This window comes from Larus michahellis, chromosome 18 (genome assembly GCF_964199755.1).
Source record: "Larus michahellis chromosome 18, bLarMic1.1, whole genome shotgun sequence".
Lineage (NCBI taxonomy): Eukaryota > Metazoa > Chordata > Aves > Charadriiformes > Laridae > Larus > Larus michahellis.
Window position 1 is genome coordinate 1,024,168 of NC_133913.1, and position 15,506 is coordinate 1,039,673.

Here is a 15,506-nt window from a genome sequence, read left to right on the forward strand (position 1 = left end):
GGCGCCCACCCAGGGAAGGTCAAGTGGCCCTGACGTGGGGACGGGCGGCACGTGCGGTGGTGGCTCAGCTGGGGGAGGGCGGACCTTTGGCGATGAAGAGCATCTCCGAGTCTCCGGCTTGTTAAGACCAAGGCCACATTTTAGAGCCGAGAAACAGAATCCGATTGAGTTCAGCATCCTGGTGGTAGCCCCAGGGTGGACACGGGCAATCGGACACCGCAGCAACGGGTGGGAGAGCCGCGGTGGCAGTGTCCAATGTCTCCTGGAAGCTTTGTCGGTCCATCAGAGCCCTCGAGGCCGGACCCGACGGACACGTCCACACAGCAGCAGGGCCAGCACAGCCGCTCAGCCCAGCGGGCTTCGAGCTGGGCACGGCCAGTGCTGCGGTGGCCCCGAGCCCGGTGTGGGCACGTCCAGCCTCTCCAGGGGCTGGCAGCCAGCGTGGCACCGACGTTTTTATCTGGTGTATTTGAAGCCGGGTCCTGCGCCTCTTTGCGGCGGCAGCTGCACCCCTGGCAGCAGCGAGAGCAGCTCCGCGCCTGGGCTTCACCCCCCCTTTCTGGGGGGCTGAGAATTCCCCATCTGAGGATCTCAAAGCACTTTACGGTGGCATTTAGTGACCCGCTGCCCCCCCAGGATGGGACTGACGTGCTCCGGGCACTGAACCCACAGCCCTAGCTCGTCACCTCATTTATCCAGGGGAGTGACATCAGGAGCAACCCACGGCCGTCCCTGGGGCCGATGTTCCCATCGGTCCATCCCACTGATGGCCAAGTGGGTTGCGTGTCCCCCCCCAACACCAGCTCCGGGCCACAGCTTGGAGTCACGGCAGGGTTTTCGCTCTCTTCAGTGGCTCCAGATTGCGACTCTTGTGCTGGCTCCCTCACACGTAACCGATCGGTCCTGAGAGCTTTTCCCCCGTAAATTACTTTGCGCGACGGATGCTCGCGGCCGCCACAGAACGGAGGCGGCGCGGGGCTGGGGAGGGGGGGTAAAGGAGGGAGACGGCGAAGGAAAGAGGGAGGGGGAAAGGTGTTTGAAAAGCCTGTTCACTCAGCTGCATTTTAATTTCCTTTTCAATCTTGTCCCAATTAATTTCGCAGAATTAATCTCACAGAAGCAAACTCGGCAGCACCGAGGCTGCCGTTTCAGCGGTGCGGTCGCTCTGTCTGAACATGAAATAGTGGCTAATATAAAAATCCATCTGGTGTGTTTGAAACACACGCCGGCTGCTGCTCGGGTCCTGTCTGACATTTCCAGCATCAACAGCGGGGAAAAGTGATTTGGGGGTTAGTGGACATCAGTGGCCGGCGGGGGGGCACTTGGCAGCCCCGGGGCTGAGGGCACCGGGAGGGTGAGGGATGCTGTGGTGGGGGGGCGATGCTCGGTCCTGCCCGGGGCAAGGGCAGCGTCGTCACCCACCACATCCCTCCTTGGAGCGGTCCCTCTGGTGCCGTGTCCCCGCAGATCCGACCCCGTGCCCGGGCGCCCGTGGCGGCACCAAGGGGGGCTTCAGTGGGGGTCCAGGGAATGCCACTGTCAAGGGCTTTTCTCATCATCCCCCCAGACCCGGGCAGGAGGCTCCTTGTTGCACCCCCCAGCACCACCAGCGCTTTGTTGGGCCCCGGTGCCGCAGGGGTAATGGAGCCAGGGGGTGTCATGGGTGGAGCCGACCAGCTGCAGAGCCCGAACCCCACCTTGTCACCCCGCTCTGCAGGGACCCCCGAACACCGCTACCCAGCTCGGTGCTGCCCGGCCGGGCTGATACACGGGAAAATTAATTTGGGGAGGGGGAAGCAGTAATTCCAGCAAAACCCCGGCACGGCGTCCCTTTCCCCGGCACTGGTCCCTTGTCCCCTGGCTGAGTGATTTGTACGTTATGATAATTATTTGAATGCAGCGAGACTTCCTATTTTAAGTGGGCTTAGTTGGATGTGACAAGCAGGCCATAAAACCGGATAAGTTAATTCTCTCAATTGCTTCCAATGAAAGCAGGGGGGGAAAGGGCGGGGGGGCATATTCCCATACCCCGGACCCCAAGTGAAAGGCGTGTGGTGACATCTAGTGGCATTTTGCCTGGATTCGGGGCCATCTCGCTCGTGGGGAGAGGCCACGGGGGTGGCCACAGCCCCCCCGCAACGTGCCGAACCTCCTGGGTGACGGAGCCAAGGTGTAACGAGCCCGGTCGGGGCTCAGCGCGCAGCAGCATCCCGGGGCGCTGGACTCAGCCCCGCGGGGTCTCCGGTGGGGTGGGCTGCCGAGACGGGCTCCTTCGACTCCCATTAATAACCCCTCCGGGAGGCTCCCAAGTTGGGAGGGATGGGATGGGACGGCGGGGTCAGCTGGAAGGCAACGGTCACCCACCGGTCAAATTCAAGCGAGGGCCATCCTTCCCCCGCCGGCCCCCTCGCCCCCCCGTCGGGAACCAATCGTCCAGAACAGGCCCCTGGCAGCCTCATTCCTCCCAGGTAATTTTTATAAATGAGGGGACACCCATCGCAGGCGAGGACAAAAGGGTGGGCGAGCGCCGGGGAGGCAGCGCCGACGATGCCCAGCGTCCGCGCGGCCCCCGTGCTGCATCCCAAATATTTCCCCATCCGTGGGGGCTCACCGTACATCCCCAATGCTGCATCCCAAATATTTCCCCGGCCATGGGGGCTCACCTGTACATCCCCAATGCCACATCCCAAATTTTGCCCCATATATGGGGGCTCCACCTGCACGTCCCCGATTCTGCATCCCAAATATTTCCCCATCCATGGGGGCTCACATATACATCCCCGATGCTGTATCCCAAATTATTACCCATCCATGGGGACTCACACGTACATCCCTGATGCTGCATCCCAAATTTTGCCCCATCCCTGGGGACTCACATGTACATCCCCGATGCTGCATCCCAAATTTTGCCCTAAACCCACTGCTTCCACCCCACACTGACCACCGTGCCTGCTCCGAGCCTGCCATGCTGCCCTCGCGGGGGGTGACCCCGGTCCCCAAGCGGCAGCGGTGGCCGTGGCAGGGACACGTAGTGGCCCCTTCCCCACGGTCGTGGGACCCCAATGCCAGCCCTGGGGGTCTCAGGGGGATGCTGACACGTTGCCCCCTGGCCTGTGAACTTCTCCCGGGCTGGCACAAGGTTACACTGGGGTCTTTAAGGTTCAAGGCGTACTCTGAGCATTTATTTTGCACAGAAATTTATAATAAATGCTGTTAAAGACTTTGGCTTTGACAGAGGTAATAATAAATTCACTGTTAAAGACAGTAGTTTAATTCCTTATACCCTCCAATACCGCACAGAATAAACTATATTCATCACCGAGTAATTTTTTACCACATAAATCTTTAAAACTAACCGTTGTAGGCTGTTGAGGCTGAAATATTGTGAATTTATTAGATATGCCCATGTACTATTGGATTCAGAGGTTTCCATTCGAATATATTACAGGGGAAATTTGTGTCTTTAAGTGTGACAATCCTTCCATTTTCCAAAGCCAGCGTTATAACCAGCAGCTCCTCCAGAGTCAACTCTGCCTTTATTAGACAGAGATTTAGTAACGAGCCCCTCGCTAATCTGCCGGGGAGGTGGGGGGGTGACATTTGCTGCGACGCCCTGTTTCAAATGGGTGGCAAAAAAAAAAAAAACAGGGATAGAGAAAAAAAAAAAAAGCTTTTTGTTTCCAGCCTTAACAAATGCCCGACGATTTCCCGGCTTGTTTCGTAAATGGAAGTGGAAATTTCACTGGGGGGTTGCGACAACGGGAAATATTAAAGCGGAGCCTCGTCGTTAAACCCATCCCTCCCCGGCCATAACTTTCATGGGCTGACGTCGTTTTATGGATCTACATATTTATACATAGACATGTGCGGTGCGGGGGGGGACGCCAGTCGGTTTGGTTTGGGGAGGTGGTTAATGGGCGATAGAGGGACCGAGAGGAGACCTGAGGGCGAACCCCCAGTTGCAGAATAAATCAGGAAGGTTTTAAATCCGGCAGGGATTTTTCCGAGAGGTGAGAGGCAGCCCCTCTGCCACCCTCACAACTCGGGATTTTTGTTTGTCCGAGCCTGTTGAGCCCCCGCGTTTCGAGCAGGCGTCCTTGTTTCCTTTGCTAATGTAAAATACCAGCAGACAGTGGAAATCTTTGTTCGTTAGAGAGAGACGGAGATAATTATAAAACCATCTCCCGGTTCATGAGGCGCGGGTAACATTTAAACCAATTGATGTGGTAACATTTAAAGCAGTTATATTGCAAAATGTCACGTACGGTCTAGTTTCATTAGAGACGAGTTAATAGATGGATGGAATTGAAACTCCCAGGCCTGGGCATAAAATAAGAAGTTTCCCTTTGCCATAACTCAGTCTCTCCGGCCGCCGCTGTGCCCTTCCCCAGCCCGAAGCCCCAAAGGTCGAAAACTTCCAGCGCTTCGTCCTCTCCACAGCAAAGTCACAAATCAAGAGTTAAATATGAGAATCACGGACAACACAGAAATCCCGCGGCGGGGGAGAGGGGTGTTCGGAGGAGCCAGGTTCGGAGGATAACGGTAACGCACACAGTTAATGCTCAGCATCCCCCGTTTGTGCTCTCCTCCACCCGAGGATGCTCGAAGCCACCGGTGTTTCGCGCTCGCTTATGCACCGTCTTGCCTTTCCTCCCTTTTTTTTTCCTTTTTTTTTTTTTTTTTGCCTTTTCCAAGCTGCTCCATCTGTAAATGAACAAACATCTTGATTTTATAGCCTTTTGCTTTGTAACGCGGAGGGGAGGAGGGGGGGGAAGTAGTGGAATGCCTAAGTAAGACTTTAATTCCAAATTCATTTACGCTATAGCGATGAAGTTGTCACAAACCATAATGCAGTATTTAATTAAAATAACAGAAGTGTATCTAGATATGTCCTGGGGTAGCTATCACCAAATTATAGCCTGCGCTGCCCGGATTGTATTTATGAAGCGGCGGTGGCTAAGGTACAGCTGAGCGGGTGCGAAAGAGGAAACGTTTAAAGCGTCGTTCTCGCTAAGGCTGCGCCTCTCTCCCTCCTCTCCTCCCCGCTGTGCTTCCCCGCTCGTTCCGGACCCTCGGCGTCACCTCGGCTGCGTGGGGGCCCTGGGGGTCCCGGCTCTGGCTCCTGCTCCTGGCCTGGGCTGTCTGGGGGATGCCAGAGGTTACAGAAAGGGGCTGGAGGCGGCCGGGGCTGGGAGCAGGGTCTGGGGCAGGGGGGGGCACCCGCTCCCAGAGACCCCCTGTCCCGCCTCGGGTCCCTCTCCCAGCCCAGCAGCAGCGGGTGCACCCACCCCCGGGGGTCCCTGGCCCCCTGCCCGCAGCCCTGGCAGCACTCCCCGGGGGGAGGATGGGTGATTTGGGGTCATCACTTAATTAGGAGCGTGAATCCTAACGCAGGAACCAAGCTGCCACTTTGTGCCCAAGCCGCGGTTGGGCTTTGCGGTGATGCGGGTGTGAAGAAAACGTGTGTTTTTCCAAGTTCCCGGTGAGGTCACGGAGCCGTCGCCTTCGCCGCATCCCCTCCGCCGGTCCCCATCCCTCCTCACGACACAGCCACCCCCTGGGCTGTCCCCTCGTCCCCCTCTGCCTCCCCCGGTCCCGGAACCCAGGCGAAGAGTTATGAATGAAGGGGAAATAATTGCGGTGACCTTTGCAGGGAAGCGGCCCTGGGGGTTACTGTATAAAGCTATTTTGATAATACCCATCACATAATGGGCCCTGGCTGCTCCCACCCGCACGCTCCCGCTCCCCTCTCGGGGACGGATGGCTCCTCGCACACGCGTGTGCACACACACACGGACACAATTATTTCGAGCCCTCTTCACAGGTCACAGGCGGGGTTTAACTCCGATGGCTGCTAATTTTCATCAGGCGTGAGCGCGTTCGGGACTTTAAAGGCGAAAATAATTGGCTGCAGAACAAATTTAGGAAATGGAGTGTGCGATAAAGCAAATAAAAAACTCTCCCGGCTTTCCCCCCCCCGCCGCCTCCCTTTTCCTGGTGGCGGGGAGGAGGGGGAGAAGGCAGGGATAGGTGGGAAGGGAACGGGCCTGGGCTTATTTTACCTCCCTTGCAACTTTGCCGTTAAAGTTGCACCTACAGCTAGGAAGTTTGTCCGTGAAAAATGGTCATTTTGTTTCCCCTGCTCAAAGCACGTTATTAAAATGCTAATTTAAAAGAAAAAGGAGTTAAATATCTAGCAATGGTGCAGTCTAATTGCAGCCATAATGAGCTCTCTAAATGTGAGTGCCCCTGACACACAGAGAGCATAAACAGCCAGCAAACACATCATTAGTGCTCACGTTCATTTATTCTGCCGACCTGGCGATGACCCCGCGGAGGGTCGGGAAGGAGCAGGTGGATCCGGCTGCGCCGGCCCCCGGGGATGCGGGAGCCCGGCCGGGAGCGGCTGCCATGGCAACGCCGGGGATGCAGCGCCGACCGGCCACCGACCGCGCACCCCCGCACCCCGCACGCACCCCCCCGCACCCCGCTCACCCCCGCACCCCGCACACACCCCCCCGCACCCCGGCATCCCGCACACACCCCCGCGCACCCCGCTCACCCCCGCACCCCGCACACACCCCCCCGCACCCCGGCATCCCGCACACACCCCCCCGCACCCCTGAACCCCCGCACCCCGCACACACCCCCCCGCACCCCGGCATCCCGCACACACACCCCCGCACCCCGCTCACCCCCGCACCCCGCACACACCCCCCCGCACCCCCACACCCCTCACACACACCCCCGCACCCCGCTCACCCCTGAACCCCCATCCCGCACACATCCCCCCGCACTCCGCACACACACCCCCGCACCCCCGCATCCGGCACGCATCCCCCCGCACCCCACCCTGCACACACACTCCCGCATCCTGCTCACCCCTGAACCCCCATCCTGCACACATCCCCCCGCACCCCACTCAACACACACACCCCCGCACCCCCGCATCCCGCACACACACCCCCAGACCCTGCAACCCCCTGGACCCCCCACACACACCCTGCACCTTGTAAACCCCCCCCAGACCCCGTGCACTCCCTGGATCCTGCACCCCGCCCCAGACCCCCTGCACCCCCCACAGCCCCTGCACCCCATGCACCCCCGGACCCTGCGCATCCACTGGACCCTGCAGCCCCCTCGTGGACCCCCTGCACCTGCAGCAACCCGCACATCTCCTGCACCTCACACACACCCCCTGCGCACCCCTCCTGGACCCCGTGCACCCCCTGGACCCCACACATGGCTCTGGGGTGGTTTGGAGGTGGCAGCACCCAGCAGCCTGGGGAGGGAGCGGGGGCCTCCCCATGGAGATAGGGTCACAGAATGGTTTGGGTGGGAATGGGCCTCTAAAGCCCAACCAGTGGCACCCCCTGCCCTGGGCAGGGACACCTCCCACCAGCCCAGATTGCTCCAAGCCCCGTCCAACCTGGCCTTGAACCCCTCCAGGGATGGGGCAGCCACAGCTTCTCTGGGCAACCTGGGCCAGGGGCTCACCCCCCGCAGTGTAAAACATTTCTTCCTTAGATCTAGTCTAAATCTCCCCTCCTTTAGTTTAAAGCCGTTATCCCTTGTCCCACCGCTACAGGTCCTACTAAAAAGCCTGTCCCCATCTTTCCTATAGCCCCCTTTAAGTACTGAAAGGCTACATCGGGGGATCAGTCTTGGTGCGATGGGGAAACTGAGGCAGGGAGCGGTGATGCACCTGAGCTGGAGCATCTCGGCTGTAGGTCTCATTGTGCCGGGGTGGGGGGACCCAGGAGTGTGAGACCCAGCCACCCCCACCCCGGGCTGCCGCTGCTTCGGGGTGTCCCCCCTCGCCCCAGCATCCGCGCCCGTTTTGCGTGTGAATCTGGGAGCAGGATGGGGCCCTCTGGAGAGAGGAACAGCAGCAGCCGCACGCAAAAGTGAGCGGCCGAGGAAGGAGATTAATAAAAGCGATTCTTTGGAAATGATTTTTGCTCCATTCCAGCCTGTTTGCTTCTAAACAGCCTCGCTAATCGCCTCCCAGCAACAGCACAATAACTTCCCTCTGATTTCCACAAACCCCCCCTTTCTTTTTTTTCCCTCTCGCTTGTCCGAGGGGCACAGGAACACCATCCCTGGGAAATATTTTAAAATAAAAAATATCCCAGCCGACACCCCCGTCCCTCACCCTCCCCTCCCTGCACCCCCCCTTTCTCCCGTGCACTCTCGATGAACCTGTGATATTGTAGCAATGGCCCTTGAAGTGCAGTGGGGAGGTGATTTAGGAGAATATTAAAGGCAATGTGGAGATTCGAAGGCGCCTCTCTCAGGGAGATCTGGAGAAATACGCAGCACAGATGGGCTGAGCAGATTAAACATTTCCGTCACATTGTTTTCAAATTGTGTTTGCGGTGCCTGAGGGTTGGTACTGCGGTCAGAGCGCGCCGGAGCTGCGCAAAGCTCGGGAGCCGCGCGCTTTATGGAATAAATATTAATACGGCAGTTTCACATGGGCTCCCAATCCCATCAGCGCCACCGATCGGATGCTGCCACCGCTATTGTCTCCCGGCCCGTCCCCGGCGGCTGGCGGGGCTCCAGCTGCACCTTCTGCCCGCTCCCGCGCTGCCGCCGTCTGTCTGTCCCGGCTGTGTGTCCCCCCCGCTGTGCCGTGTCCCCGCTGGCTGCGGTGTCCTGGCGAGGAGCCGGCCGGCCTCGGGGTGCCCAAGGGACATTTGTCCCTCCTGCCCTGGCCATCCCAGGGCGGGTCGTGCCAGCGCCGTGGCGTGTGTCTCACCGGGAGCCTGGGTCCCTGGCGCTGCCCTGCTCGGCCGCTTGGCCGGTGCGTTGTTTTTAACGGGAAACGACTCATGGGCTAAATCCTGAACGCCTTCGGTCAGGCTGGTGTCCCCAGTGAGAGTCATCTCCAGGAGGACCTGAGCCGTTGTCCTTGCCAAAACTGCCCAGGTGCCCCCCCCTGCTTGGGGGGGTCAGTTCTGCCTGGCCTTTCCCAGCTGGGGACCATCACCTTCCTCTCCCTCCACCTCCCCTATGTCTGTTGGCTTCTTCCCTCTGGGCTGGGTCATGGAGAGCCTGGTGGGATGGGACACATGGATCCCAGTGGGATGGGACACGGTGGCCACCCCGGGCGATGCCGGGGCAGGTGCTGCAGATGGGACAAGGGGCAGGAGCAGCAATGTCCCAGCCCCAGCCGTGTGTCCTCAGCTCCTCGCGACAGCTGAGAATTGAATCACTGGAAGCAAGTGGGAATCATTTACTTTTATAGGGATTTACCCTACAAAAGAGCAGCGGGGGGCTGGGGGCAGGCAGTGGCAGGCCACCATCGGAAGCGAAGGGCGAGCATCACCCAAGTGAACTCCTCGCTGCGCCAGGCTGTGTGACGTGCCAAGGAAACGGCGTTCCCCGCCGCATCCCTCAGCTGCTGCCGGCTCCGAATCCCCCAAGGACAGGTAGCCCCTCAATTTCAGAGCTCGCCGCAGCTCCGAGCCGGTTTTCGAGGTAAATAGATGTATAGCTGACCCGGTATAAAACTCCCCGGTGTCAGCCGACCCCTCGCACGCCCGCCATACCTCATCTATGAATTAGATTCCTCCATTTTCCTAACAATAATGTATGACACACAAGCACTAATAATGGGGCCGAGCAATCATAAACCGATAAGTCCCTGACTGATTGGCTTTTCCTTCGGCATCCATCAAAGCGTCATTGATCTTCTGTGCGAAGGGGGGTGATTAATGGCCTTCCCCAAGCCCGACGGGGTTGTTTACGAGGGCTGGCGAGGGAGCACGGTGGCAAGGAGAGCTTGGGAACACCGGTGGGGAGTAAATATCATCCCTGCGGCGCTTGGTGGAGGACAACAGCCTGCGCGAGGGGCAGGCGGGATGTTGGATGGGATAATTTGAGCTTGGTGGAGCCGGGGAAGTGCTACAGGAGAGATGTGGCTGCACATTTAGGGTCCCACCAGGCGGTCATCCATCTGAGGCCATGCAGGGGACAGTTGGCCACGTTCCCGTCACTGCCTCTGTGACCTCGGGCTTGGGCTGTGGGACGTTCCCCCTGATGGGGACAGGGGGAATCTGGAGCTGGGTCATTCGGGGGCTCCGCTTTCCCCCTCCTCGGAAGAGCATCGTCTCTCCCAGGCGATGCTGGAGGAGCCGTGATGCAAGGCAGGGAGGGAAACCGCTTTGTGGTTGTCGTCATCTTGTTTCTTTTCCCCCTTTTCCCTTCTCCCTCCTCGATGGAGATCAGCAGCATAAAAGCTTTTTACAGCCCGTGCACCAACCCGCCATAAAAGCCCCGACTGCGGGCGATTATCTGAACGAGCGTCTGCTTCGGGCTTCCTCGGCACCGGGGATCTGGGGAGTGAAACACAGAGAAGCGCTTTGAGGGGTTTTCTTTGAGGGGTTTTCTTCCATCTGGGAGAAAATCGCAGCGTTCCAAGAGCGGAGCGAGGCCATCGCGAGGATGGCTGGGGAGGGGGGATGGCCGCCGGGGTGTTGGGGTGACCCCTAAATCCAGTTCCCTGTTAGACGCCAGCCTGGAAAGGTCGCTGGGTTCCCAGTTTGCTCAGTCCTTGCCTTCCTGGGGACGGGGCAGGGCGACGGCTTTGCTCCGTGTCCTGGCTGACGCTCGGTGCCGGCTCCCAGAGGCTCCCGGTGTGGCATCATCACCCATGGGTGCTGCCTCCGCACCCATCACGCGGCGCCCCATGGAGGTGAGGCCGGCGGGGGCCGGGGGGGGCCGAGCATCCCGTTCCCCTCTCCCGACGCCGCCGTACCCGTGCGCTCGGGGCTCGCTGGAGCCATTACTGTCCCCATTAGTGGGTTTGCAGTCCCTTCTGTGAAGTCTCAGCTAAATTACTCCCCCCCGCCCCCCCAACCCAGTCCAGGCAGGTACTGAGCGCAGAGGCCTCATTAGCGTGTAATTAGGTAGATTCCAGCAAAACCATCCTCAGACTCCCTCCTTCTCCTCCCCCCCCAAAGCCGGTACCAGGCAGCAGCGCGTTAGCGAGATGTAAATGAGCTCCTCCAGACGAGAGCAGAGTTCACCCTGCACTGGGCTCTGCCTTGCTGTGCCAGTGCACTCCTCGTTTTAATAGTTTAATAAAAATTAGCATAATTAACGAACATCTGTATGATCCAGAGTGGTGCAATTTGGCACTTGGAAACGAGGACTTAAACATTATTGCTGGGAGTTTAATGTTGTTTTAATTCTTTTTGGCACTGCGCAGTGAAATAAAGGCTCGGTGCCGCGCGTTCTCGGCTGGCTCTCATTTGCATTTTTCCTCCCTTTGATTATGAGCAATCGCAGACTACCCGGCAATTCATCAAAGCAGAAATTATTTTAAAATACCTCACAGCGTTCAGGCTATGGTAGAGCTGGGGGGGGGCGAGCGGATGGGGGCTCCCCATCACGCCTGGGGTGCGCCCCGGCCCCTCTGCCCACGGCTCTCCAGCAGATACACCCCAATTCCTTCCTTCTGGTTTTGCAGCGGGATTTTTCCCCCCTGGCTGGTGGGGACGGTGGGGCGGGGAGAGTTTAGCCCCCATCCCTCCCCGCTCCTTCCTTTCCGGCAGCATCGCAGGGGCCTGACTCGGTGCTGGTGCACTTTGCTGGGGGTGGGTCCCCCGGGAGCATTGGCATCCCACCCCGGAGAGTGGGGGGACTCCTGGGACCCTTTCCCGGCTCCATCTGCAGAGCTGGGAGCGCAGGAACAGCATCTGGCCCCTCTCCCGAGCAAAGCCCTTTCCCTCTTGGGAAGCAGGGATGAGCTTGGGGACCCATTAAACGCCCCAGACAGGCCGGGGGGGTCATGGGACGGGACGTGCTGCTGTGCACATTGCTTTGAACACCTCCTTTAAAAAAAGAATAAAAATCTCCTATTTTGATTTTTGATGGCAAACTTCTTCGGCCTGCTATGTGCTAACCCCTCCTCTCGCACACGGCGTGGGGGGAGGTTTCCTCTATTATGATTTGCCTCCAATATGTGCTGTCAGGGGGAAATCACAGGTAAATCTGGGGAGAGGACGTGTTCCCCAGGCATGATCCGCCTGGAGGGGCTTCACAGAGCTCCAGGCTGGGGCCCAGGATGTCCCGAGGGCTGCCATCTGTAACTAAAATACCCCAAAATATCAGGTGGGAATTCAGTGCTGAGGTTTGGAGCGAGCCCGAAGCCATGCCCCGCAGGATGAAGGAGGAGAGCTGGGACTGGGGTATTATCTGCCAGGAACCGCAGGAAGGGACTTGGGCTGTGTCCCCTGTCCCCTGCCTGAGCCCAGGGCTCTCCCTCTGTGTCCCCCAGGAGTACAACATGTACGGCTGGTGGGTCGGAGAACTCAACAACGTGGTCGGGATTGTCCCGAAGGATTACCTGGTGGCAGCCTACGACCTGGAGGAGCGATGAGGACCGCAGCACCCCAGGTGAGAGGTGGCACCGCGGGGACGCACCTGCTGGGGATGGGGGGTGGAGGTGGCTCCCTTCCTGGGGTCCCCCAGCATCTCCGGGGTGCCGAGCCTCAGGGACTGTCTTTGGCTCCATCTCCTGGTCTCTGTTTCACTTGGGAGCAGGCGAGAGCAGGAACCACAGTCGTGGTTCAGGGACAATGCCACCCTGCCCGGTGTCCCTCCCCAGATTTCAAATCCTTCAAGCTCCATGGGCGAACCGTGCCAAAACCCCCGCAGCCACCTCCGTCGGACCCGGAGAGCTGTGTGTGGGCAGCTCTGACACCACCACTGATGCCCAGCAGTGGTTTTCTCCCAACCAAAGCCCATTATGGAGGCGTGTGGCAGACAGGGAAACTGAGGCACAGGCCAGGGCTGGGAAAGCAGAGCGGGTCTGCAGCCGAGCTAGAGGCAGAGTCCTGGCACCTGCCTGGGGCAGCGGGACCTCCCCGTTCACCTGGAGATCTCCCACCCTCCTTGTCCCCTCTGTGCCCGCGAGTCACCGACGTGTGCGGCTGCGTCAGTCCCAGCCTGCGTCTCGGTGTCGCCTTCCCCACCATCACCCGTGTCTCCCCCTTCCCCAAATCCAGGTGCTTCTCCCTCCCTGGCCATGCTGAGATACCGGTGACACCATCCCCAGCACCAGCCTCCCCTGCCTGCGGGCACCCAGTGCACGAAGAGACTCACGTCCCATCACCGGCCACGCGCGGTGTCCCGGAGCTCTGCCCCGTGGTGCCTGCTGCAACGCCGTCGGGGCATGGCGGGGGTGCGGGGGGCTGACAGCCCACAATAAAGCCATTTTCCTCTCCACTTTGGGCTGCTCCAGGCTTCACTGTGGGTCTGGAGCCGGAGCTGGGTGCGGGCAGTGGCCCCTCGCCCCCAGCCCCAGCTCCGAGCATCCCTGGAGCCCTCTGGTCCAGGCCCATCCCAGCCCAGGACTGAGGATTAACCCAGAGCATCCTCCTCCTCCTCCTCCTCCTCCTCCCGCACTTGGCTGAAGGGCCACTAGATGGTGGTAAGTACCTGCTGACTGCAGCCTTCCCGGGGAGGGTGCCCAAACCCCCTGGGCCACAGCAGCCCCCCGGCACCCATTGCTGGGGCGCTCAGTGCCAAAACAGGAGCATCGTCCGTGGGGTGAGCCCAGGCATCGGCCGAACAGCTGGACTTAAGCACAGCTGGGCAGATGTTTGGAAGCCAGGTGGGACCAGGGGGACCCTGTGGGACCCCAGAGGCACACACGGGGCTGCGGGGATGCAGCCGGACTCATCCCCGTGCCTCGCCAGGCACCTGCACACGGACTCGCTCGCACCCACCTCCCTGCCAGGCACTCCTTTGATGCAGAGGTTGGCTTTGGGGTGTCCAGAGCTCAGCTTGGCAGGGCACAGGCTTGGCTCAAATCCCTCCGGTGTTCCCAAGCTGCTCTTCCAGCCCCAGCTCTCCGCACCCTGAGCAGGCAAGGGAGCCCGGAGCAGGAGGGATCTGTGTGCCCAGGGAGAGAAACGCTCCCTCTGCTCTGCCCCCCATCTCCATTTCCCCATCCACGAGCATCTTGGAAGGAACATTTTGAGGGCAGATGCAGGGACAGAATTCATCTCACCAGCATAATTTTTGGGACCTCATTGGGATCCTGGCAGGGCAGAACCGCTGCTTTTGCCCAGGCAGATGCTCTTGTGCAAAAAGGACCAGGGATTGGGACAGACTGGATGCATCTGCCCCAGCCCTACGTATAGGAAGCGTCTGTTTGCACCGCGTTACCACTCCCGATGCTCGAGCATCAGGAGGCCTGATCCTGCCCCAGCCTCACCCAGGACGCCTGGGCTGAGACCTTCACGCTCCGCCTGGGGAGAGGGGACGGGAGAGGGAGGGGGGTGCAGGATGCTTTGGCCAAGCAGGGGCTGCTCCAGCCCCAGGGCCACGCAGGAGCCCCCCCGTTGCGGGGTGCTGCGTCGGGGGGGATGGCGGGGGGGAAGCACCACGGTTTGTTTGCAGAGACTTGAGAGCCAGCCTTCCCCAGGGAGGGTGAGGATGGTGAGGATGCGCTGTCTGGAGAGCCTGGCCCGCTTCCAAGCGGCGAGGCTGTTTTTCTGGCAGGCGGTGGGGAGGAGAGAGACGTGCCAGGCTGCGAGGGCGCAGGGACGGGGAGGGGAGGGCCAAGCCATCCTCCCCTGCTCCAGCTGGGAAAGGTTACCTTGAGCGGCTCCATGTGCCCCCCCGCCACGTCCCTGACCCCACACAGGTGACGGGGGTTGCGGCTCCGTGCCCAGAGCTGACTCACCGGCTGCCGTCACCCCCGGGGTGGCAGATATGAGGGGCTGAGCCAGCCCCATGCGTGGCAGAGGGGACTGTCACCCCCCCCAGCCCCTGCAGCAAAGCAGCCCTGCATGGTGCCACCAGGGCAGGACCCCCCCCACCCCAGGGGCTCTCTGCATCCCCCGGGGTGGGGCGGCAACGCTCAGCTCCCCAGGAGCAGGGCTGCTCCCCCCAGCATGGCCAGGGCCGCCTCTGAGTCACTGTTTTCCCGACAGCTTTGCAAAGCTGATCAACACCACTAAAAATAATCTCTGCCTGGCTCAGAAACGTGGCCGCAGCCCCGAGGGGGAAGGATGGGCACCGCAGCGCCCTGCCAGGAGGGGGATGCAGCCCTCGCTCCAGCATCCCCATGGGCTGCCCTTTCCAAATCCGCCTTCAGAGGGAAGCCCCGGGGCCGGCTGGCTCCTGGCGAGGCGTCAGGCAAAGGAGGTGGCCGTGCCAGGCCAAGTTGGCGGCGACAACCCTGCTGGGGGACCGCGGGGAGCCCGGGGGGGGCAGGACACGGCCCCGGCCGAGGGCACGTTGCCTGCGTGAGGCTGCGCCCAGGCAAAGGCCAGGCGTGGGCGAGGGCGCGCGTGGGCGCGGGAGCGGGTCCGTGGGCACAGCTGGCCTCACAGCTGCGCCATTTGGAGCCGCACACTCATGAATACACATGAATATGCATGAGGGGGGGCAGCCAATGGCAGCGGCGCTCCGGCGCACCAGCAGCTGCCAGCCTTCACAATGAACTTCTCCTGACATTTTGGATGCGCCTCGTCGGGTTTCCAGCC

The 15,506-nt window shown here is 60.3% G+C and overlaps 1 protein-coding gene across 1 annotated transcript in view; it reads left to right on the plus strand.

Annotated features, from left to right (window-relative positions):
• SKAP1 (src kinase associated phosphoprotein 1) overlaps positions 1-13,236 on the plus strand; it is a 156,417-nt gene extending 143,181 nt beyond the window's left edge. Inside the window, exons 12-13 of the mRNA XM_074562154.1 lie at positions 12,287-12,405; positions 13,017-13,236. Coding sequence (XP_074418255.1) covers positions 12,287-12,388 — 102 coding nt within the window. The 3' untranslated portion in view covers positions 12,389-12,405; positions 13,017-13,236. The remainder of the gene's footprint in view (positions 1-12,286; positions 12,406-13,016) is intronic.
• The last annotated feature ends 2,270 nt before the right edge of the window (positions 13,237-15,506 follow it).